This window comes from Nicotiana tabacum, chromosome 24 (genome assembly GCF_000715075.1).
Source record: "Nicotiana tabacum cultivar K326 chromosome 24, ASM71507v2, whole genome shotgun sequence".
Classification (NCBI taxonomy): Eukaryota; Viridiplantae; Streptophyta; class Magnoliopsida; order Solanales; family Solanaceae; genus Nicotiana; species Nicotiana tabacum.
The window spans coordinates 7,729,763-7,747,533 of record NC_134103.1 but is presented as its reverse complement, the minus strand read 5'-3'; the positions used below and the strand labels follow the sequence as shown (position 1 = coordinate 7,747,533).

At 40.3% G+C, this 17,771-nt stretch overlaps 1 protein-coding gene across 1 annotated transcript; it reads right to left on the bottom strand.

The window, feature by feature from the left end:
• Nucleotides 1–16,594: 16,594 nt before the first annotated feature.
• LOC142178004 (uncharacterized) lies at nucleotides 16,595–17,416 on the bottom strand. The gene is made up of 2 exons (XM_075247318.1): nucleotides 17,231–17,416; nucleotides 16,595–16,993 (listed from the first exon to the last, which is right to left on the bottom strand). Exons 1-2 carry the CDS (start codon nucleotides 17,414–17,416, stop codon nucleotides 16,595–16,597), a joined length of 585 nt encoding a protein of 194 aa, XP_075103419.1.
• Between the last annotated feature and the right edge of the window lie 355 nt (nucleotides 17,417–17,771).

Sequence of the window (17,771 nt, the reverse complement as noted above, 5' to 3'; positions counted from 1 at the left end):
TCGGGATTCCGCACCTGCGATGGGAGGCCTCCCTTCCCTTTTTGCTTCTGCACATAAACCTCACATCTGTGAGAGTCGCTCCTGCGAGCTACTGCCGCACCTGCGGCTGGTCAAGCGCATGTGCAATTCTGACTGTAGTTGGGAGCTTCAGTTTTGGCTCCCAAGTCCCAACTTGGTCCTAGCCTCGTCCGATTTACACTCGGGGCCCCCAGGACCCCGTCCGGACATACCAACAAGTTTGAAATCATAAAACGAACTCGCTTGAACCCTCGGAACGCGTAAAACAACATCAAATCTAAGAATCATACCCTAAACCAAATTGATTCAAACTTAAGAATTTCAAATTGTTCAATTTACTTCCAATGCGCCGAAATATACTTAAACTACTCGGAATGACACGAAAATTTGCGTGCAAGAATTAAATCATTATACGGAACTATTCCCAAACTCGAAATTCCAAACAGACTTCAATTACTCAAAATCCTACTCCAAACCAAATATAAAGAATTTTAAACCTTCAAATAGTTGAGTTTTACTATTAAGCGTCAAAGCGCTTCCGGGTTATCCAAAACCCGATTCAGACATACGCCCAAATTCAAAATCATCATACGAACCTATTGGAACCATCAAATCCCGATTCTGGGGTCATTTTCTTAAAATGTTGACCGAAGTCAAACTTGGCCTTTTAAGGCTAACTTAAGGAACCAAGTGTTCCGATTTCAACCCGAACACTTCCAAATTCCGAACCAACTATCCCAGCAAGTCAAAAATCATTAAATGCACATACGAAAAAATTAATTTAGGGAACAAGGTTCTAAAAGTTAAAATGACCGGTTGAGTCATTACAAAAGATATAAAAAAATAAAAATATTCAAGAAATAGATTAAACTATATATATTATTCTCTTAAGAAAATTTTGACTATAAAATAAAACTTATAATTCTAATTTGAAAATAAAAGTAGAAAAAAATAATTTTGTTTTACGTACAATACAAAATAACAACTATTATAAATGTCGGTAGATTTTTTAACGAAATAGTAAAAGGCTTCTCTTTTTTTTTTTAACTTTAAATGAATTCAAAAATTATAATTTTCTAATAAATATTAAATTATTTTAATTACATTGAAAAGTAATTATTAATATTAAAGTATTTATATCAAAATACTTAAACCAAATAATGAAAAGAAGTGAAAAATGAAAAAGAAATAGGAAAACAAATAATGCTGAGGAGGAATCGAACCTTGGACCTTAAGGTCAAAATTAACTTTATAAAAAGTAGGCTTTAACCAGTGCACCGCCTAACAATCTTCCTTTTTTTAAGTACATTAAATTTTATTTATCTGCTCTTCCTGTGTCATGTGTATAAAAGGCTTTATACATATAGCATGGTTTAAACGAGCGCTATATCTTAACGGACAAACGACCCGTTAAGGTATAACACACTTTAAAAGTGCGTTATATATATTTTGATCGCCAAATTTTTTCCCCACACATTTTGGTTCTTTGAATTCAAAATAACAATTTTAGTTCTGAACTCGTTTAGTTAGATGTGATGGACCTACTACCCAATTATTAGTAGTATCTTAGGTTTGTGATTTGTTTCTCCATTATATAAGGACTTGCAAAGTAGTCTATTTTAATATTCATATAAATGAAGTCTAAAGTAGAACAGCTTGCCAATGAAATATCATAGAGTATTCAAATAACTAGGAACATTTGACAATGCATTAGCGATAAAATGATTTATTCTCTTATTAGTATAAATTACCAACTGCTTTTTCTTTTTTTATTTTGCGTACCTACCTTGAATTAAAAAAACTTGCCCTAGATGAATGTGGATTGGACCTTTTATTAACCGCAGTTTCTTTAGTAGTTGTAGTAGTGATATTACTGTTATCGTTATTGACATTATTCATATTCATCGATATGCTTTGAGAAAAATGTATCGCATTTGATGTTTGCTCTAAATTAATGAATACTTAATTATGTATAAATTAATATGCAATTTAACCTCAATTAATTATTAATTCTTTTCCCTTTTTCCCTTTTCCCCCCTTAGTAAGGAAAGCATTTGACAAACGTTCTTTCAGATTATCTTGTCGTTAGGGAGATAGCTAGTAGCCAGTCAATGCATAAGTACAGATAAATTAATCGATAGATTAACAATAAGAAACTCCATCGTACTCTACGTCATCATTAACGCCATCCGGTGAAAAACGCTGATATCAAATTTGCTTATCATTAAATCGAATAATAATTAAATTTGTACGCGATTTTAAAAATACATGATTTGATTCAACACAAACAATAAGTATATTAGATAAATGAATTAAAGATGAACTAAATGATCAAACCAATTGTGACGTTGTGGCTAAGCCTAAACTTAGATCAAACAATGACCTCGTCCTCGACCGAATCCTTGATTCGAGCTCAGTCGTGAATGAATAACAGGTTAAGTGAACAAGGATTTTAATAGTAGCTAAAAGGCTGAAATAAATTTGTCTTGCTTTGATTCGCGTGTTACAAAAGAAAAACTTTTTCTTTATATAGTAAGAGAGTTTCATCCCTAGTACAAGTCTAAAAAAGGTAAAAATTTTCCTTTCTCATTACTTACTGATCCGTAACTGACATCGAGCGAGATTTGCGCCGTTATATCCAGTTAGGTGCGAAGATCACGATCATCTATCCATCGTGTGTAACCGTTTACCGCATTTTCCGAGGTCTTAGAACTCGTAAGGGGTCCGGGGCGCGTCGCTTTATCATGTCCGATGATGAGCACATCGTTCGCCTTTCATGGATCTCGATACGAAAGGGTCCTAGCCTCGATTCCAATCTCGCGCGTCTATGCGTTTCTTCACCGGAAAATCGGGGTATGCATTATTCCCGATTTTACCCGTATACAGATAGTCCCCTTATTTTACGAAGAGTAGGTTTATCGAAACGGTGGAAAATGATAGATGCACCCCGGTTCCTTCCTATGTACATTACAACTGAGATGACGGGTAAATCGAAACGTCTCATCAATCGCGTCATTCTGACTTTGGATAGGTATTAGTCACCGACTGGCTGCCTTCGAATGCGAAATGACACGTATTGATTGTTTTCCCCCTATAAAAGCTTCGACCTTTTTTACTTCTTCCACTTTCCGATTTTAGATTTTACCCTCGAACTCTCTAACGACTTTTAACTTCTCCCAATCTTCATACATTGCTCTTTGAACCTTCATATCTTCATCATCATTCCTCATACATTTTCTTTGAACCTTCAACCCAGACCTGCATACCTTCGTACCATATTCAAATCTTCATATTTTTCTTAAAATCTTCATATTCTTCTTCAAACCTTCATATTTCCCATATTACAATGGCAAAAGCCTCCAAGTCAGTGCCTCAGCAAGCCACTCCTTCATCTTCCCACCCGGCCACAAATGCTGAGGTAGCCATTCCCAAAGTGGCTCAGGAGCCCCCATGAAGAGCTTTGTACCTAGGGGCCGCTCTATCAGAAACGACTTCAACGTCGAGAAGGCCTCTAGTCAACATGACCGAGGTGAGGGAGCATGGTGATCTATATGCTCTGTCACTGAAGAAACCCTACGCATAGTCCGGGCAGACTGTAAATGGGAGGGTAAGGATGTGGTCGTCATCAGGCCCAATGACGACATCACTACTAATATGAATGGGTATTTAAGTATTTATACTAATCCCTTCATGCTCTCCCCGCTAGACCCCATAGTTTTTGCTTTCTGCAAAAGGTATGAGGTGTGCCTTGGAAAAATTCACCCGCCCTTTTGGAGGATCGTGATCCTCGAATTATCCGAGGGGGGCTGATCAAGCTCGTTCGCCGGGCAATCAAGGCTCCTTTATCGAGCATCAATGAGGACCGAAACTGAGGCTGGCAGGGGAGGTTCGTTCGGGTGAAAACCGTAAACCTGATCCCTCTCGAGTTTCTACCATTCCCTCAGAAGTGGAATACATCTCGTAAGTATTGTCGTTCTTGAGTATTCACTTCTTTTTATTCCTTGTTTCATTGCATGTGTTTGTTGTCGTGTAGCTGTTGCCCAGGTTCCCAATACAATTCTCCGATTCAAGGAGTGGATTGAGGGGATTTGCAAGCATATGTCATACTCCAAGCGCGCATGGCACACGCTTTCGAAGGAAAAATGGAAGGCCCGTTTTATCGTGCATTTGTAAATATATTTTGGAGTTTATAAATTTTTTCCCTTTATGGCAATACCATGTCTTTACTTTTCCAGCATCTACTTGCAATTCTCTATTTGCGTATTATTTTTAATGCCTCAGTATAAAATGAGATGTAGTTTTGGAACATCCATTTTTCGGAGTTTCGAACAGAACCCAACTTCGATGTAACTTTGGTTTACTTGTGGCTTTGAACCCTCGGTATGACCGAAGGTTTTTAAGATGCTTAAGTATTATTAGACGATGTTTTTGCCGAGAGTAATCTTTTATTGGGTTTTGACTTTTTGTAAGGGCCTTAATTTCTCGTTACAAACTCCGGACGTCTCCGAGTTATTTTTACGGTGGTCGTAGCCTTTCATATTTGGGCACCGCCTAGTGGGTTTGGTTCTTACGGGATTCGATAGCCCGGGTCATCCGAATTGACATTCCCCGAGTAGGGATAGACCGTGGGTTTTAGGATCCAGGAATAAATAAAAAAATGCTCAATAATGAAGTGGAAGGGAAGTAGAAATTTCTTTCATTGGTTAGTATACAAGGTACATGATTGAAGGCGCATAAAACTTGTGTCGTGGATAGAGTGGACTATGTGGGCACGGTTCATACGATCATTTGACCCTTACAATGATTCCTAACCACCAAGCCTTAGATTTTACCATATAAAATTTTCTTTTTCCCTTTCTAAAGATCTTAATCCGGGGGGTGATCTGGTCCAAGCCTGCACTACTATTGAGTAGCGAGGATGGTCGATGCATTTTTACCCAACAAGGTCAGGATCGAATCCACAAGGAGTTAATTGATTTGGAATTAGGTTTATGTCTAAGCCTAGATGCGTATTTTGTTCCTAATTACGCTTCCACACATTTTGATTTTGATTTTGATTCTACTTCTAATTCTATTCTATTGTATGTAATGATTAAAGCTAAGTACAATAGTTTTTTGATGTTGTTTTCAAGTGTTTAAAAGGACTAGGGTAGTGACTTCCGCCTAGGTGGATATCTAACGGGTAGCAAGAATCTAGGATAAACTTGATTAATTTGGGATCGTATTATAACTATCACACCCAAGTAGACCTCTCGATAGTTTGAATGATTTTGCCCAATTTGATTTTTTTAATTCCAAATGGGTATTCATACATGTCACGTGATATTAGCTCAAGTCGGGTATTACTATCTCTAGGTTTAACCCTTTAATTGGGGCTATCAATTTCTTGATTTCACCCTCCACTTCTACTCTAATTGGGGCTATCAATACTGGGTTGTTGTTGTTGTTTGTTGTTGTACCCCAATTCTTTGTTAGCCTAGTTTTCCTAGACTTAGTCCCTCCTTCTCAAGAAGAGACTAAGTCATAAAGGCATGAATCAGTGTTTGCAACCACTAATTCTACATTTCTAGCAAGAACTAAGCTAAATATCACTAACCCATAAACATTCAAGCCCTAACATTCAGTACCCATTAAATATCCACACCAGAGTTGGGTCACAACCTTAGCTATGGGTCTAGTTACTCATAGAAATAACAGAAATCAAAGATGAAAAGAAGATAAAATTCATAATACTAGATTAAAAGATAAAAATCTAATGTTATAAGGTGAATCTAATATAAAATTGCCCCAAAAGGGAAGTTCCATCCGTCTCACGTGCTCAGCAAAATACACTCTACCCTAAAAATGACAAAAAGTTCTATTTATACTAAGCTGAAATTTTCGGACAAAAATACCCCTGTGGAGGTTACGTGGCCGCGTAATTCTGACTGCGGCCGCATAATTCTGACCGTGGCCGCACTCTTGCTTTAGCGGCCGCGTAATTCTGATTGCGGTCCATGTTCCTCACTTCTGGAACTGGGTTGAGCATGGTTTTGCGGACCGCGTATGTGACTTCTGCGGCCGTATAATCTTGACGCGAACCACATTTCTTGTTTTTGCTTAAAATGTAAGCTTTTTAAACCTCGGCAACCGAGGTCCGCGTAATTCCAATTGCGGCCGCACCTATCTGACGCGGTCCGCGTTCATGTTTTGGCCCAAAAATCTATCTCTCTGAATCTTCCTTTTGTGGACCTCGAAATAGTGCTCGCGACCGCATTGTAGTTTTTGCGGCCTCACAATATTTGTGCGGCCCGCGTTTCATATCTTTTGGATCAGTCTTGGTTTTTGTTCAAGTTTTGACTCCTGTATGAGTTGATTATGACTCCTTTGGCTCATTTTGAACAATTCCTGCAAGCAAGCATATTACATTAGTTTCCGGGAATACCTTCACACAATTTTGGCCCTAAACACAAGTAAAAGAGAGAAAATAATAGGTTAAAATCCCTACTTATCAACTTCCCCAAACTTAAGCTTTTGCTTGTCCTCGAGCAAATAAGGTAATTCCCACCCCCACAAGAAAAAAAGGATATTTTAGCTGGTCTAAGGTGACTCCATCAAGCATCATTTGCGATTAACAATTACCCTCAACACAAATGAATTATCAACAACGTCATGTTATGACCTTTTGAGTACTATAGTTCTAATGTGACATTAGAGCATCAAGAGTTGACTCAATTCATCAAGGAAGCTCGCTCTATCACGTAGGTCATTGTGGATCCCAAACTCCTCCTCCTCTACTCTCCATGAGCAAATCTCACTTTTTAGAATGTACCACTCAAAACAAGGATTGTGAAGAAGTGCACTCATCACTATCAAAAGAATGCCACAAGTCCGGCTCTAAGTACCATAAGCTTTTCCCTTATGTAAATCACCACTAATGTAAGCTCACTCAACTTGAAATCATATAGGGCTTTAATGGGATGTAATGAAGGCTTTTAGATCAATGTAGGACTTATCGAACTATGATGGTTTTATCTTTCCTTAAGCACTTCATTTTCTCATTTGGCTCATACTTTCTTGACTTTTTGAGTCATTTTATTCTTCCATAGGGGAACTAGAGAGACACATCGTCACTCTTTCTTACTCATGACGATCATGTTTATCCTTTTCTCATCATTCCATGCCCTTCATCATTGCGCTGTTTGAATACCTTCAACCTTCACTTTCTTTTTGACGTATTTCTGTTTGACTTTTCTTCCTTTTCTTTGCCTTTCCTTTTCATCAATTCTTTTTCTTCTTTGAACCTTTTATCACTTTCAAATTCCTCGTCTCTCCCCCAAACTTATAATTTTGCCAATTGTTCATCATAAGTGCTAAGGAAAGATTGGGTGCCAAGAGAGGGTCATTATAGAACAGATAAAGGCTTGTAATGTGGCTATTGAATGAAAAAGGCTTAGGCTCAAAGGGGTTGACTAGGTATATCATATTGGTAGGCTACGAAATCTTTCAAAGTTCAAATTGGACCAAGGAGAGCCTACAATCATTTCTGAAGTTGAGATACACTTAGAATTTTGCCTAGACAAATATTCAAGGCAAGTTCTAGACTTATTGGCACTAGACTTGGACTTGCAATTCAATACCTCACCTCTCAAGTTACTGGATTGTTAAAGAGAACAGATTCGAGGGCCCACAACAACCCTAGCTAAGATTTAAAATCACAAATGGCTCAAGGAAACCACTCGATGATTGTTTTAGTCAACTCAAGAGTCTAAATGTCACAACTAGAGCTAATCTTTGCCAATCAACTTGTCTCTAACCATGAGGTCGAAGGTAAATGTGTTAGTACCAAGTGAAGCCCGCTTGAGACACTTTTATTCATTACTACTACTATATACACCAAAACAAATAGAAAACAGACTCGATCCCTTAAGAAGGTTGTCACGCCATCCATCGTTGGGAAGAGCCACCCGATTCACACAACATCCACCTTTGGAAAGAACCGTGGCATTAAGAAAACCAAAGGCTTATTGTTCACACAAAATATAAAAAGAAGCTAAAAACTGAAAAAGAAGCTACTAGAGTAAATAAGAAGCTAAGTTATTAAGGAAAAATAACGAAAGAAGTTATGAAGTAAACTACGAAAAGTAAACTGAATATGTACAAAATGGAGTTAACGAATATATACATAATGGAAATGAATATAAATATCGAATGGTAAAATCATATACATACCAAAAGTGTAAATTGAATATGTACAAAATGGAGTAAACTAATATATACATAATGTAAATGAATATATGCATCGAATGGTAAAATTATATACATACCAAAAGTGAAAATAACGGTAAATAAATATAAAGAAAAATAGTATCATAGTTATTACATACCAAATGTCATCACAAATCAAATCAAAATGGACCACCCCCTCAAATAAAAAATAACATTGTCCTCAATGCTAATATCAAAATAAGATCAGGGAAATGTTAGAGAGTAAAGAGAACTCCCTATGTGGTCATTGTCTGCATCGGATTAGGAACTTGAGTGGGAGCCTCAGACTACATAGGATCATCAGGTCCCTCCGTGTCCTCTAACTAGATCTTCACATCCTCTGACTGGGGGACCACGGGGTTGCTGAGCATCTAGATTATCTCCTCAACAATATGTGTAGTGGCAACAGGCTCATCAGACTAGCCAGCTACTGCATCTGATGCCTCATGCTCTGCTGCCTGTGTTGTTGGGGCTATCTCCTCCATGAGCAGGTCTAGTGGAATATCACCACCAGAACAATCTTCTCAACCTCTTTGCTCAACTTCTCCACCGACTCCTTAGATGCCTGAGTCTTACGCATCTTCTTCACTTGCTTCCCTAAATCCTTGATAATCTTCCCATGTGTATCAAGAGTCTCCCGGATCTTTTTCTGATCGTCCAAAATCTTCTTTTGATTGTCCAGAATCTTCTTCAAAGAGTCCTCCACTGATGGAGGTACCTGAAGCTCTGATGGGGCTAAAGACTATGCTGCCACTGCACTGGCTATGGCAGTCAGCTTTGTGGTAGTTGCCTGCATCCAATTGTTGAGACTGGATAGTGTCTGTGAAACCCACAGTGCAGTCTGAGGGTAGGTGGAAGATGAAAGCACAAATAATGGCACTGTGATGGATGGCCCGGAGGAAGGAGGAGGCATAGCAGCTGAAGAACCTTATGATGTGGAAGGCTCTGACCCGGTGGCCACTACCCTTGGCTCTTCAGACTGGCCAGTGGAGGTAATGGCTTTACCCTTGGCTTTAGGGTTTGTCACGACCCAAACTGATGGGCCGCGACGAGTGCCCGAGTCCTACTTGTCGAACACCCTTAAGCATGCGACTAAGATATAAACATGAATAATATCTGCTGAATTACGAGAATAACATGCATGAGGAAAACCTGTCCAAAAGACATATATATATACACGTGCGAAATATGTAGGGCGAGCCGACAAGGCTGCTGAGCCGGCAAGGCTGCTATAGGCAACTATATACCCAAAACTGACAACCGATAAGACCACATTCTATCCAACTATACTTAACTGTCTACAGACCTCTAATAAAAATATAACTGTACAAAGACGGGACTGAGCCACGTCAAACCCATATAGATATATAAAATCATATCGTACCAAAAACAAAAGCAGCTCCGGATCAAGTGGAGAATGCCAACTGTCGTTGATCAAGGATCCTAAGAAGGGGGATCATCGGCTTGCCTACCTGCACCCGCGAGCATGACATGCAAGCCCCGGGAAATAGGGCGTCAGTACGAATAATGTACTGAGTATGTTAGTCATGAAAAATCAGTACATAAAAGACATAGATGAAATATGGAATAACGAATTCCGCATGTAAATTCCATGTAACTTTGTAGATCCTGAAACATTTATAACGTCATGCACGTGCATTTCTATGAATAAAGTCATTTATGAAAATTGTGCATTTGCTCGTTTCGTTTGTATCGTATTGATCATGCCAAAAAGAAAGAAGGGATAACCTTAACATACCTGGAGTAGGAAAAAATCCGTATGATATTCTTGGAAAAGGTTGCACCGTACTCCTTTAGAGCCATAAAATTTGTACGTTGTTAAGCTTCCAATAATTCTCGTTGGATTTTTGTTGAAATACATTTTGTTGAAAGCTTTCTAATGTTTTGGTTGTAAGTTTTGGTTGAAAGACGTTCTGGTTGTAAAATGGCTAACGTTGGATTTTTGGTTGAAAGAAGTTTTGCTGTAAGAATGATTAATATTCTCATGGTATAGTCTTTAGTGAATATGGGGAATATTAGAATGCAGTGAATGAAATGTGTAACATTATGCCACCTAACAAGAAATGACTCTTTCTTTAGAATGTGGCTAGCTGCCACGTTTTAGGGGATTTTCTTATCTCATGATTTATTTATTAATTAGGTAATATTCCCCTACTCGGTAATTAATCAATTACCCGCATAATTAAAAATTATCTAAAATTACTTAAAATTCTACTTATTTTTAATATACTTTATACATCGTACTATCACAGTCATATGGTACCTTGTATGGTAATAGTCCATAAATATCGGGTATTATAGCTCGGACCGTATTTTATCCCAAATCGATAACTTTCAACGAAACTCATTTTCTTTAATTCGTGTATCCTTTATTTCTTCATGGCACTTACTTATCGCTTGTTATAAATAGCATAAATACGTTAACCTCAAGATAATATCATTCCCGACTCTACGTCTGTTAACTGAAGACGAAACTTTAACGTATGAAAATACGAGATGTAACAGGGTTGTCCGCTCCTTGGAGGCTATACCATGAGAAAGGCTTTTTAGCCTTTACCTCCACATCAAAATGTCTTTGCTCTACCCCTTGGTCTTGGAAATACTCTGTGAGGAAGTTGGGGTAGGGATACGATCTCTCTTCTTTCTGGACTGCATTGGAGATGTTGTAGGACATCAAGTTTCCCACATTAATAGGATAGCCGGCCATGATGGAAGCTACCAATACTGCCCGGGGAAGTGGAAGGACATTCTCATGTTGGCACGGGTCAAGACGGCTGCACACGAATGTTGCCCACTCTTTTTCTTTAAAGTTTAGGGTGGCTCTGACAATTTGAACTCCTGTTGTGAGACATGCGGGTGTTGTCCCCAGAATAGCAAGTATATCAGCTAGCCATGGGCGAACTGCATCACCCAATGCTAGCTTCTCCAGGTATTGCACTGCCTCGACATCCTCAAACCATACATATGTGTTTAGTGCATGACCATCAAACCGATTTTTCAAGTTCTGGACCTTTGTCACCTTTGTACCCTTTCTGATGTGGGCAACATTGGCATAAAATTCCTTGACAAGGTATTCATTTGCATCATGCATCCGACAGGTGAACCATTTCCATCTTTTTCTCTCCGTAAATTGCCATAGGACATTCAGATTATTCTGGCTTAGGTCTTTGGTTATGAATTACCGCTCACTCTTGAGCGACCTTTGGGTCCACCATTCCCAAAACTTTCCATACGCCTTCTCACTTACAAATCTATCAGCCCATACCTCCGGCCTCTTTGATCTAGCCAGGTCTCTCATAACTGTGTCACCCCCCCTTCCATTATCTGGGACCTCATCATCCTCATCTAAAATGACTGGGGTAGCTGTTGGGGCAACTGTTGTAGCAGGTGGGGAAGATGGTTCGGATGCCTGACTACCTCCCTCTGAGCCATCACAAGAACTAGGGGAGGAGGTAGTTTCATTGAGTAAATGGAATATGTAGGGGAATTGTTGTGATTGTGCCTTCGGTTGTGGTTGTACAGAATCCCCCTCAGAAGTCTCCCGAGATGGGAGGTATTCACTTGTGTTAGAGGAGTCGACAGGAGGTCTAACGAGGGTAGCCGTTTTCCCCACTACCTTTTTGGCTGCTAAGGGTAAGGTTTGCTTTCCTTTACCCAGGCCTCGGGAGGATTCTGCCCCCTCTTTGATGTGTCTCCTCCCCCACGAGATCGCACCATTTTCGGCAATACACAAGTAGTGAAAGACAGTTAGAATTTGGGTTCAATCATGTGTTAAAGTAGTACAGATGAAATGAAAAACAATGCTTCTCAGAACAGGGCATCACAGACCGCACAAAAATGAGTGCGGACGCAAACTATCCATAGCAGACCGCGTAAAAGTAAACGCGGCCGCGAAGAGGCCAGGCTCAGACTACTGGCTCTCTGAACTTGTTCAACCACGGACCACACAAAAATGAGTGCGACCGTGAAATACCAATCGCGGACCGCATAAAAATGAACGTGGCCGCGAAGGCAAATGATAGAGTCTCTGAAGTTCAAACGCGCGGACCGCAAAAAATTGGGTGCGACCGCGAAAGACCAATCGCGGACCGCACAAAAGTGAATGTGGCCGTAATTTCTAAACAACCATTAGTGCCTTGAAGGTAGGGTACCACAGGCCGCGTAATTTTTGTCGTGGCCGCATACCCTGTCGTGGACCGTGGTTAAATAACCGCGGTCGTGAAATTTAAAATAATTTGGTACTGAGGAACACTTAAAACTAAGGTTTTCACTAATTACCCAAGAATTGTAGCAATTAAACATGTAAAGTTACTAAACCCAACCCCCCATTATGCCTACAAACACTACCCATATGTTGTTAATCAACAATTAAGCATTAATTTGATATTTTAGCATGATTCTAACCCTATATAAAAATATAAATTAAAACAAAGAGAAAAGAAAAGAAAAAGAGAAAATCAAATTATTGAAATGAACATACCAGTTGTAAAATGTGGTAGGAAATCGACAATTGATGAGAATAGGATGAGTTTGATACCAAGTAAGGATGTACAGTACTTTAGGTGAGTTTGAGAGGTTAGGGTTCATAAAGTGTGAAAAGTTTTAAGAACTCCTATTTATATTCAGAACTCAGTGACCCCACCGCCTTACCTGAGTGCGGCCGCAAAATTTTGTCGCGGTCCGCACTCTTTATCTTTTTGTAGATCTGCCTCAGATGCACGGTCGTGGTCCGCGAAAAACTAGTTGCGGCCGCACAATTTGTGTGGACCGCGAAAATTTGAACGTGTCCGCGAACTTTGAAGGAATTTTGACAGTTCAGCTTCAGAGAGTTGGAATTTTGCTCATTTCAGCTACGCGACCGCACGCAGAATTGTGCGGCCACGAAGTGCTTATGCGGTCTGCGAAAGTTCACCACTTAGCCAAATATTTTCCTTGTCACTTTCCTGCACTGCACAACCAATTCCTACATACACTTCACAACCAGTTAGTCCAAAACAATGCCTAATCTACGAAGAAAATCAAAAGAAAGAAAAACACATGGGTTGCCTCCCAAGAAGTGCCTGATTTAACGTCGCGGCACGACGCATGTTACCATCATCATTTGAAATGGATCAATGCCACAACGTGGCTATCATCAATATTTCCAAGGTAGTGCTTCACTCGGTGCCCATTGACTCTAAATATCTCACCATTCTTGTTTTTCAAATCTAGAGCATCGAAAGGAGTCACATGTACCACTTCGAAAGGACCACTCCACTTTGACTTGAGCTTTCCCAGAAACACATGTAACCGAGAGTTGAATAAAAGATCCAAGTCACCTTCCTTGAATTCTTTGTTTCGGATATACTTATTATGTAAGTACTTCATCTTGTCCTTATACAAGGACGAGCTGGAATAAGCATGGAACCGGAACTCATCAAGTTCATTTAGTTGCTCTACTCGGAGATTGGCAGCTACATCCCATTCAAGGTTCAATTTCTTCAGCGCCCACATGGCCTTGTGCTCTAATTCAACCGAAACATAACATGCTTTCCCAAATACCAACCGGTACAGAGACATACCAATTGGAGTCTTGCAAGCTGTTCTATAGGCCCATAAAGCATCGTCAAGTTTCCTTGACCAATCAGTCTGGTTTGCATTGACAGTCTTGAATATAATGCTCTTGATCTCCCTGTTGGAGACTTCAACCTGTCCACTTGCCTGGGGATGATAGGGGGTTGACACCTTATGATTGACACCATACTTAGAAAGTAAAGTGTCAAAGGCTTTGTTGCAAAAATGAGAACCCCCATCACTAATGATAGCCCTTGGGGTGCCGAACCTTGTGAAGATATTTTTCTTTAAGAAAGCCACCACACTCTGTGCCTCATTGTTGGGCAAAGACAGGACTTCAACCCATTTGGGTAAGTGTTCCCACATGAACTCACAAATGGTCCCATAAATTCGATGCCCCACACGTCGAAAATATCAATCTCAAGGATGGTGGTGAGAGGCATTTCATTCTTCTTGGAAATTCCACCGGCTCTTTGGCACTCATCACAATGCCTAACGAGCTCGCTAGCGTCTTTGTACAAGGTAGACCAATAGAATCCACATCTTAGGACCTTTGTAGTAGATCTCTCCCCATCATAGTGACCACCATAGGGCGAGGAATGGCAAGCTTCAAGAATACTCAATTGCTCTTCTTCCGGAACACGTCTCCGAATAACACCATCATTGCAAACTTTGAAAAGATATGGCTCATCCCAATAATAATCCAAGAAGTCCCATTTGAGCTTCTTTCTTTGGTTATAAGTGATCTCATTCGGGACAATGCCAATCACAAGAAAGTTAGCCACATCGGCAAACCAAGGTATCCCAGTCAAAGACATAAAGAGGAGTTGATCATCCGGAAACGGATCATTAATCTCGAGGCTATCATGGGGCCTCCCCTCCTCTTCCAAGTGGGACAAGTGGTCCGCCACTTGATTCTCACTCCCTTTTTCGGTCTATGATTTCAAGGTCAAACTCTTGTAGAAGAAGAACCCATCTCATCAACCTAGACTTAGAGTCCTTTTTACTCATCAAATAACGTAGTGCCGCGTGATCGGTGAGCACAATCACTTTGGTACCCATGAGGTACGAGCAGAACTTTTCCATGGCGAAGACAATGGCTAATAACTCTTTCTCGGTCACCGTATAGTTGACTTGGGCATCGTTTATGGTTTTGCTTGCATAATAGACTGGATGAAATATCTTTTTAATTATTTGCCCCAATACCGCCCCTACCGCAACGTCGCTAGCATCGCACATGAGCTCAAATGGTAAGCTCCAATTGGGTGCGGTAATGGTGGGAGTGGTAGTCAACCTATGCTTGAGTAACTCAAAATCTTTCATGAAATCATCATTGAACACAAACTTGGCATTTTCTTCCAACAACTTGCACAAGGGGTTCACCACTTTTGAGAAATCCTTGATGAACCTACAGTAAAACCCCGCGTGACCAAGAAATCTCCTCACTCCCTTGACGGAAGTCGGGGGAGGGAGTATTGATATCACTTCAATTTTTACTTTGTCCACTTCAATACCATTCTTGGAGATCTTATGGTCTAGGATAATGCCCTCCTCGACCATAAAGTGTCACTTCTCCCAATTAAGCACTAAGTTGGTCTCTTCATATTGGGCCAACACTTTATCAAGATTATCCAAGAATTCTTCAAAGGAATCCCCCAAAACACTGGAATCATCCATGAACACCTCGATGAATTCCTCCACCATATCAGTAAATATTTCCATCATACACCGCTGAAAAGTAGCCGGTGCATTACACAAATCAAAAGGCATCCTTGAGAACGCAAATGTGCCATGAAAACAAGTGAAGATGGTTTTATCTTAGTCTTCAGGTGCAATGAGAATTTGGTTATATCCGGAATACCTATCCAAAAAGCAATAATAAGCACGTCCGGCAAGTCTATCCAACATTTGGTCAAGAAATGGCAATGGAAAATGGTCTTTCCGGGTAACTTTGTTCAGCTTCCTATAATCCATGCATACCCTCCAACCGGTGACAATTCTTGTGGGGATCAATTCATTTCTATCATTTGTGATCACAGTCATGCCCCCTTCTTTGGGACACATTATACCGGCAAAGTCCATGAACTATCAGAAATGAGGTACACAACCCATGCATCTAGCCACTTGATGATCTCTTTCTTGACTACCTCTTGCATGGCCTAGTTCAACCTCCTTTGATGTTCCACGGAGGGTTTGGCATCTTCCTCTTATATGATTTTGTGCATAAAAAAGGCGGAGCTTATACCCCGAATATCCGCCAATGTCCAACCTATTGCCTTCTTCCTTCTTTGAAGCACCGCAAGGGTGGAATCTACTTGCACGTTAGTTTATCACGAAGAGAGAATAACAGGTAATATGGAACAAGGGCCTAAGAACTCATACCTGAGGTGTGAAGGGAAAGACTTCAACTCCAATGTGAGTGGCTCCTCGATTGAGGGCTTTGTTGGTGGAGTCTTCCGGTTCTCAAGGTCCAAGGAATATTTTCGGGGTCCATATGTGTAGGATCCCATTCCTTGCAAAGCATTTGCACATTCTACCAAGCCTTCCTTCTCATCCTCATCATGATTCAACAACACATCTTCTAAAGGGTGTTCCACATTAATCATAGCACTTGTGCCATCAACAATCACCTCAGTCATAAGATCCACAAACGAGCATACTTTGTTGCTATTAGGCTGCCTCATTGTCTTGCACATGTGGAACACAACCTTTTCATCGCCCACCCAGAAGGTGAGGTCCCCAGCTTCCACATCAACTAAGGCCTTCTTGTAGCTAGTAAAGGTCTCCCCAATATGATTGGAACCTCATAGTCAACCTCACAGTCGAGTATCACAAAATTTGCGGGAAGTATGAACTTGTCAACCCGAACTAGCACATCATCAATTATCCCCAATGGACTTTTTATTGTTCGGTCCGCCATTTGCAACCTCATGGAAATAGGTCTTGGTTTCCCCATCCCCAATGTATTGAACACAGAATATGGCATCAAATTAATGCTCGCTCCCAAATCACACAAGGCTTTGGCAAAATCGCCACTACCAATAGTGCATGGAATTGTAAAGGCAACGGGATCTTCCAGATTTGGAGCCATGGAATGCACAATGGCACTCACTTGATGTGTCATTTTGATCATCTCACAGTTCATTGACCTCTTCTTTGTTACCAAAGAATTCATAAATTTGGCATATCCCGACATTTGTTCTAGAGCTTCAACCAAAGGCACATTTATGGACAAAATTTTTATCATATCAATGAATTTATTGAATTGGTTCTAGTTGTTTTGCTTTGAGAGCCTTTGAGGATATGGTGGAGGAGGCCTTGGCAAAGGAGCCTTGGCTTTTGGCACTATCGGATCCGGTATGTCTATCACGTGTTCCCTAGACAGGTTCACATCATCTTGTGTCTCCTCCACGTTTTCATCAATGTATATCCTCACTTCATCGTTCACATTCTCATCATTTCTTGGCTCATCCTCTTCTTGCATAACCACATCATCATTCACGATCTTTCTTGGATTGGAGGTACTAGCAACTATACCTCTACCACTTCTTGTAGTCACCGCTATAGTATGGCCCATATTGTTTTCACCCTTCGGGTTTACTACCGTATCACTTGGTAGTGTCCCCTTAGGGCGAGTATTCAAGGCTTGAGAAATTTGACCCATTTTGACTTCCAAGTTGCGGATAGAAGTGTTGTGGGATAATATTTGGGCATCAGAGTCGGCATTTCTTTCCATCATTTGCTTGAACATACTTTCTATCCGTCCCATCTCATTGTTGGAAGAACTTTGCCCTTGTGACGGATATGAAGGCAGGTTGTTGATACATCGGGGGCCTTTGAAAGCCCGACCCCGGTTCCCTTGATTATTGTTGTTCCAACCCCCTTGGTTTCCATTGCCTCCCCAATTGCCTTGGTTATTTCTTTGATTCCCC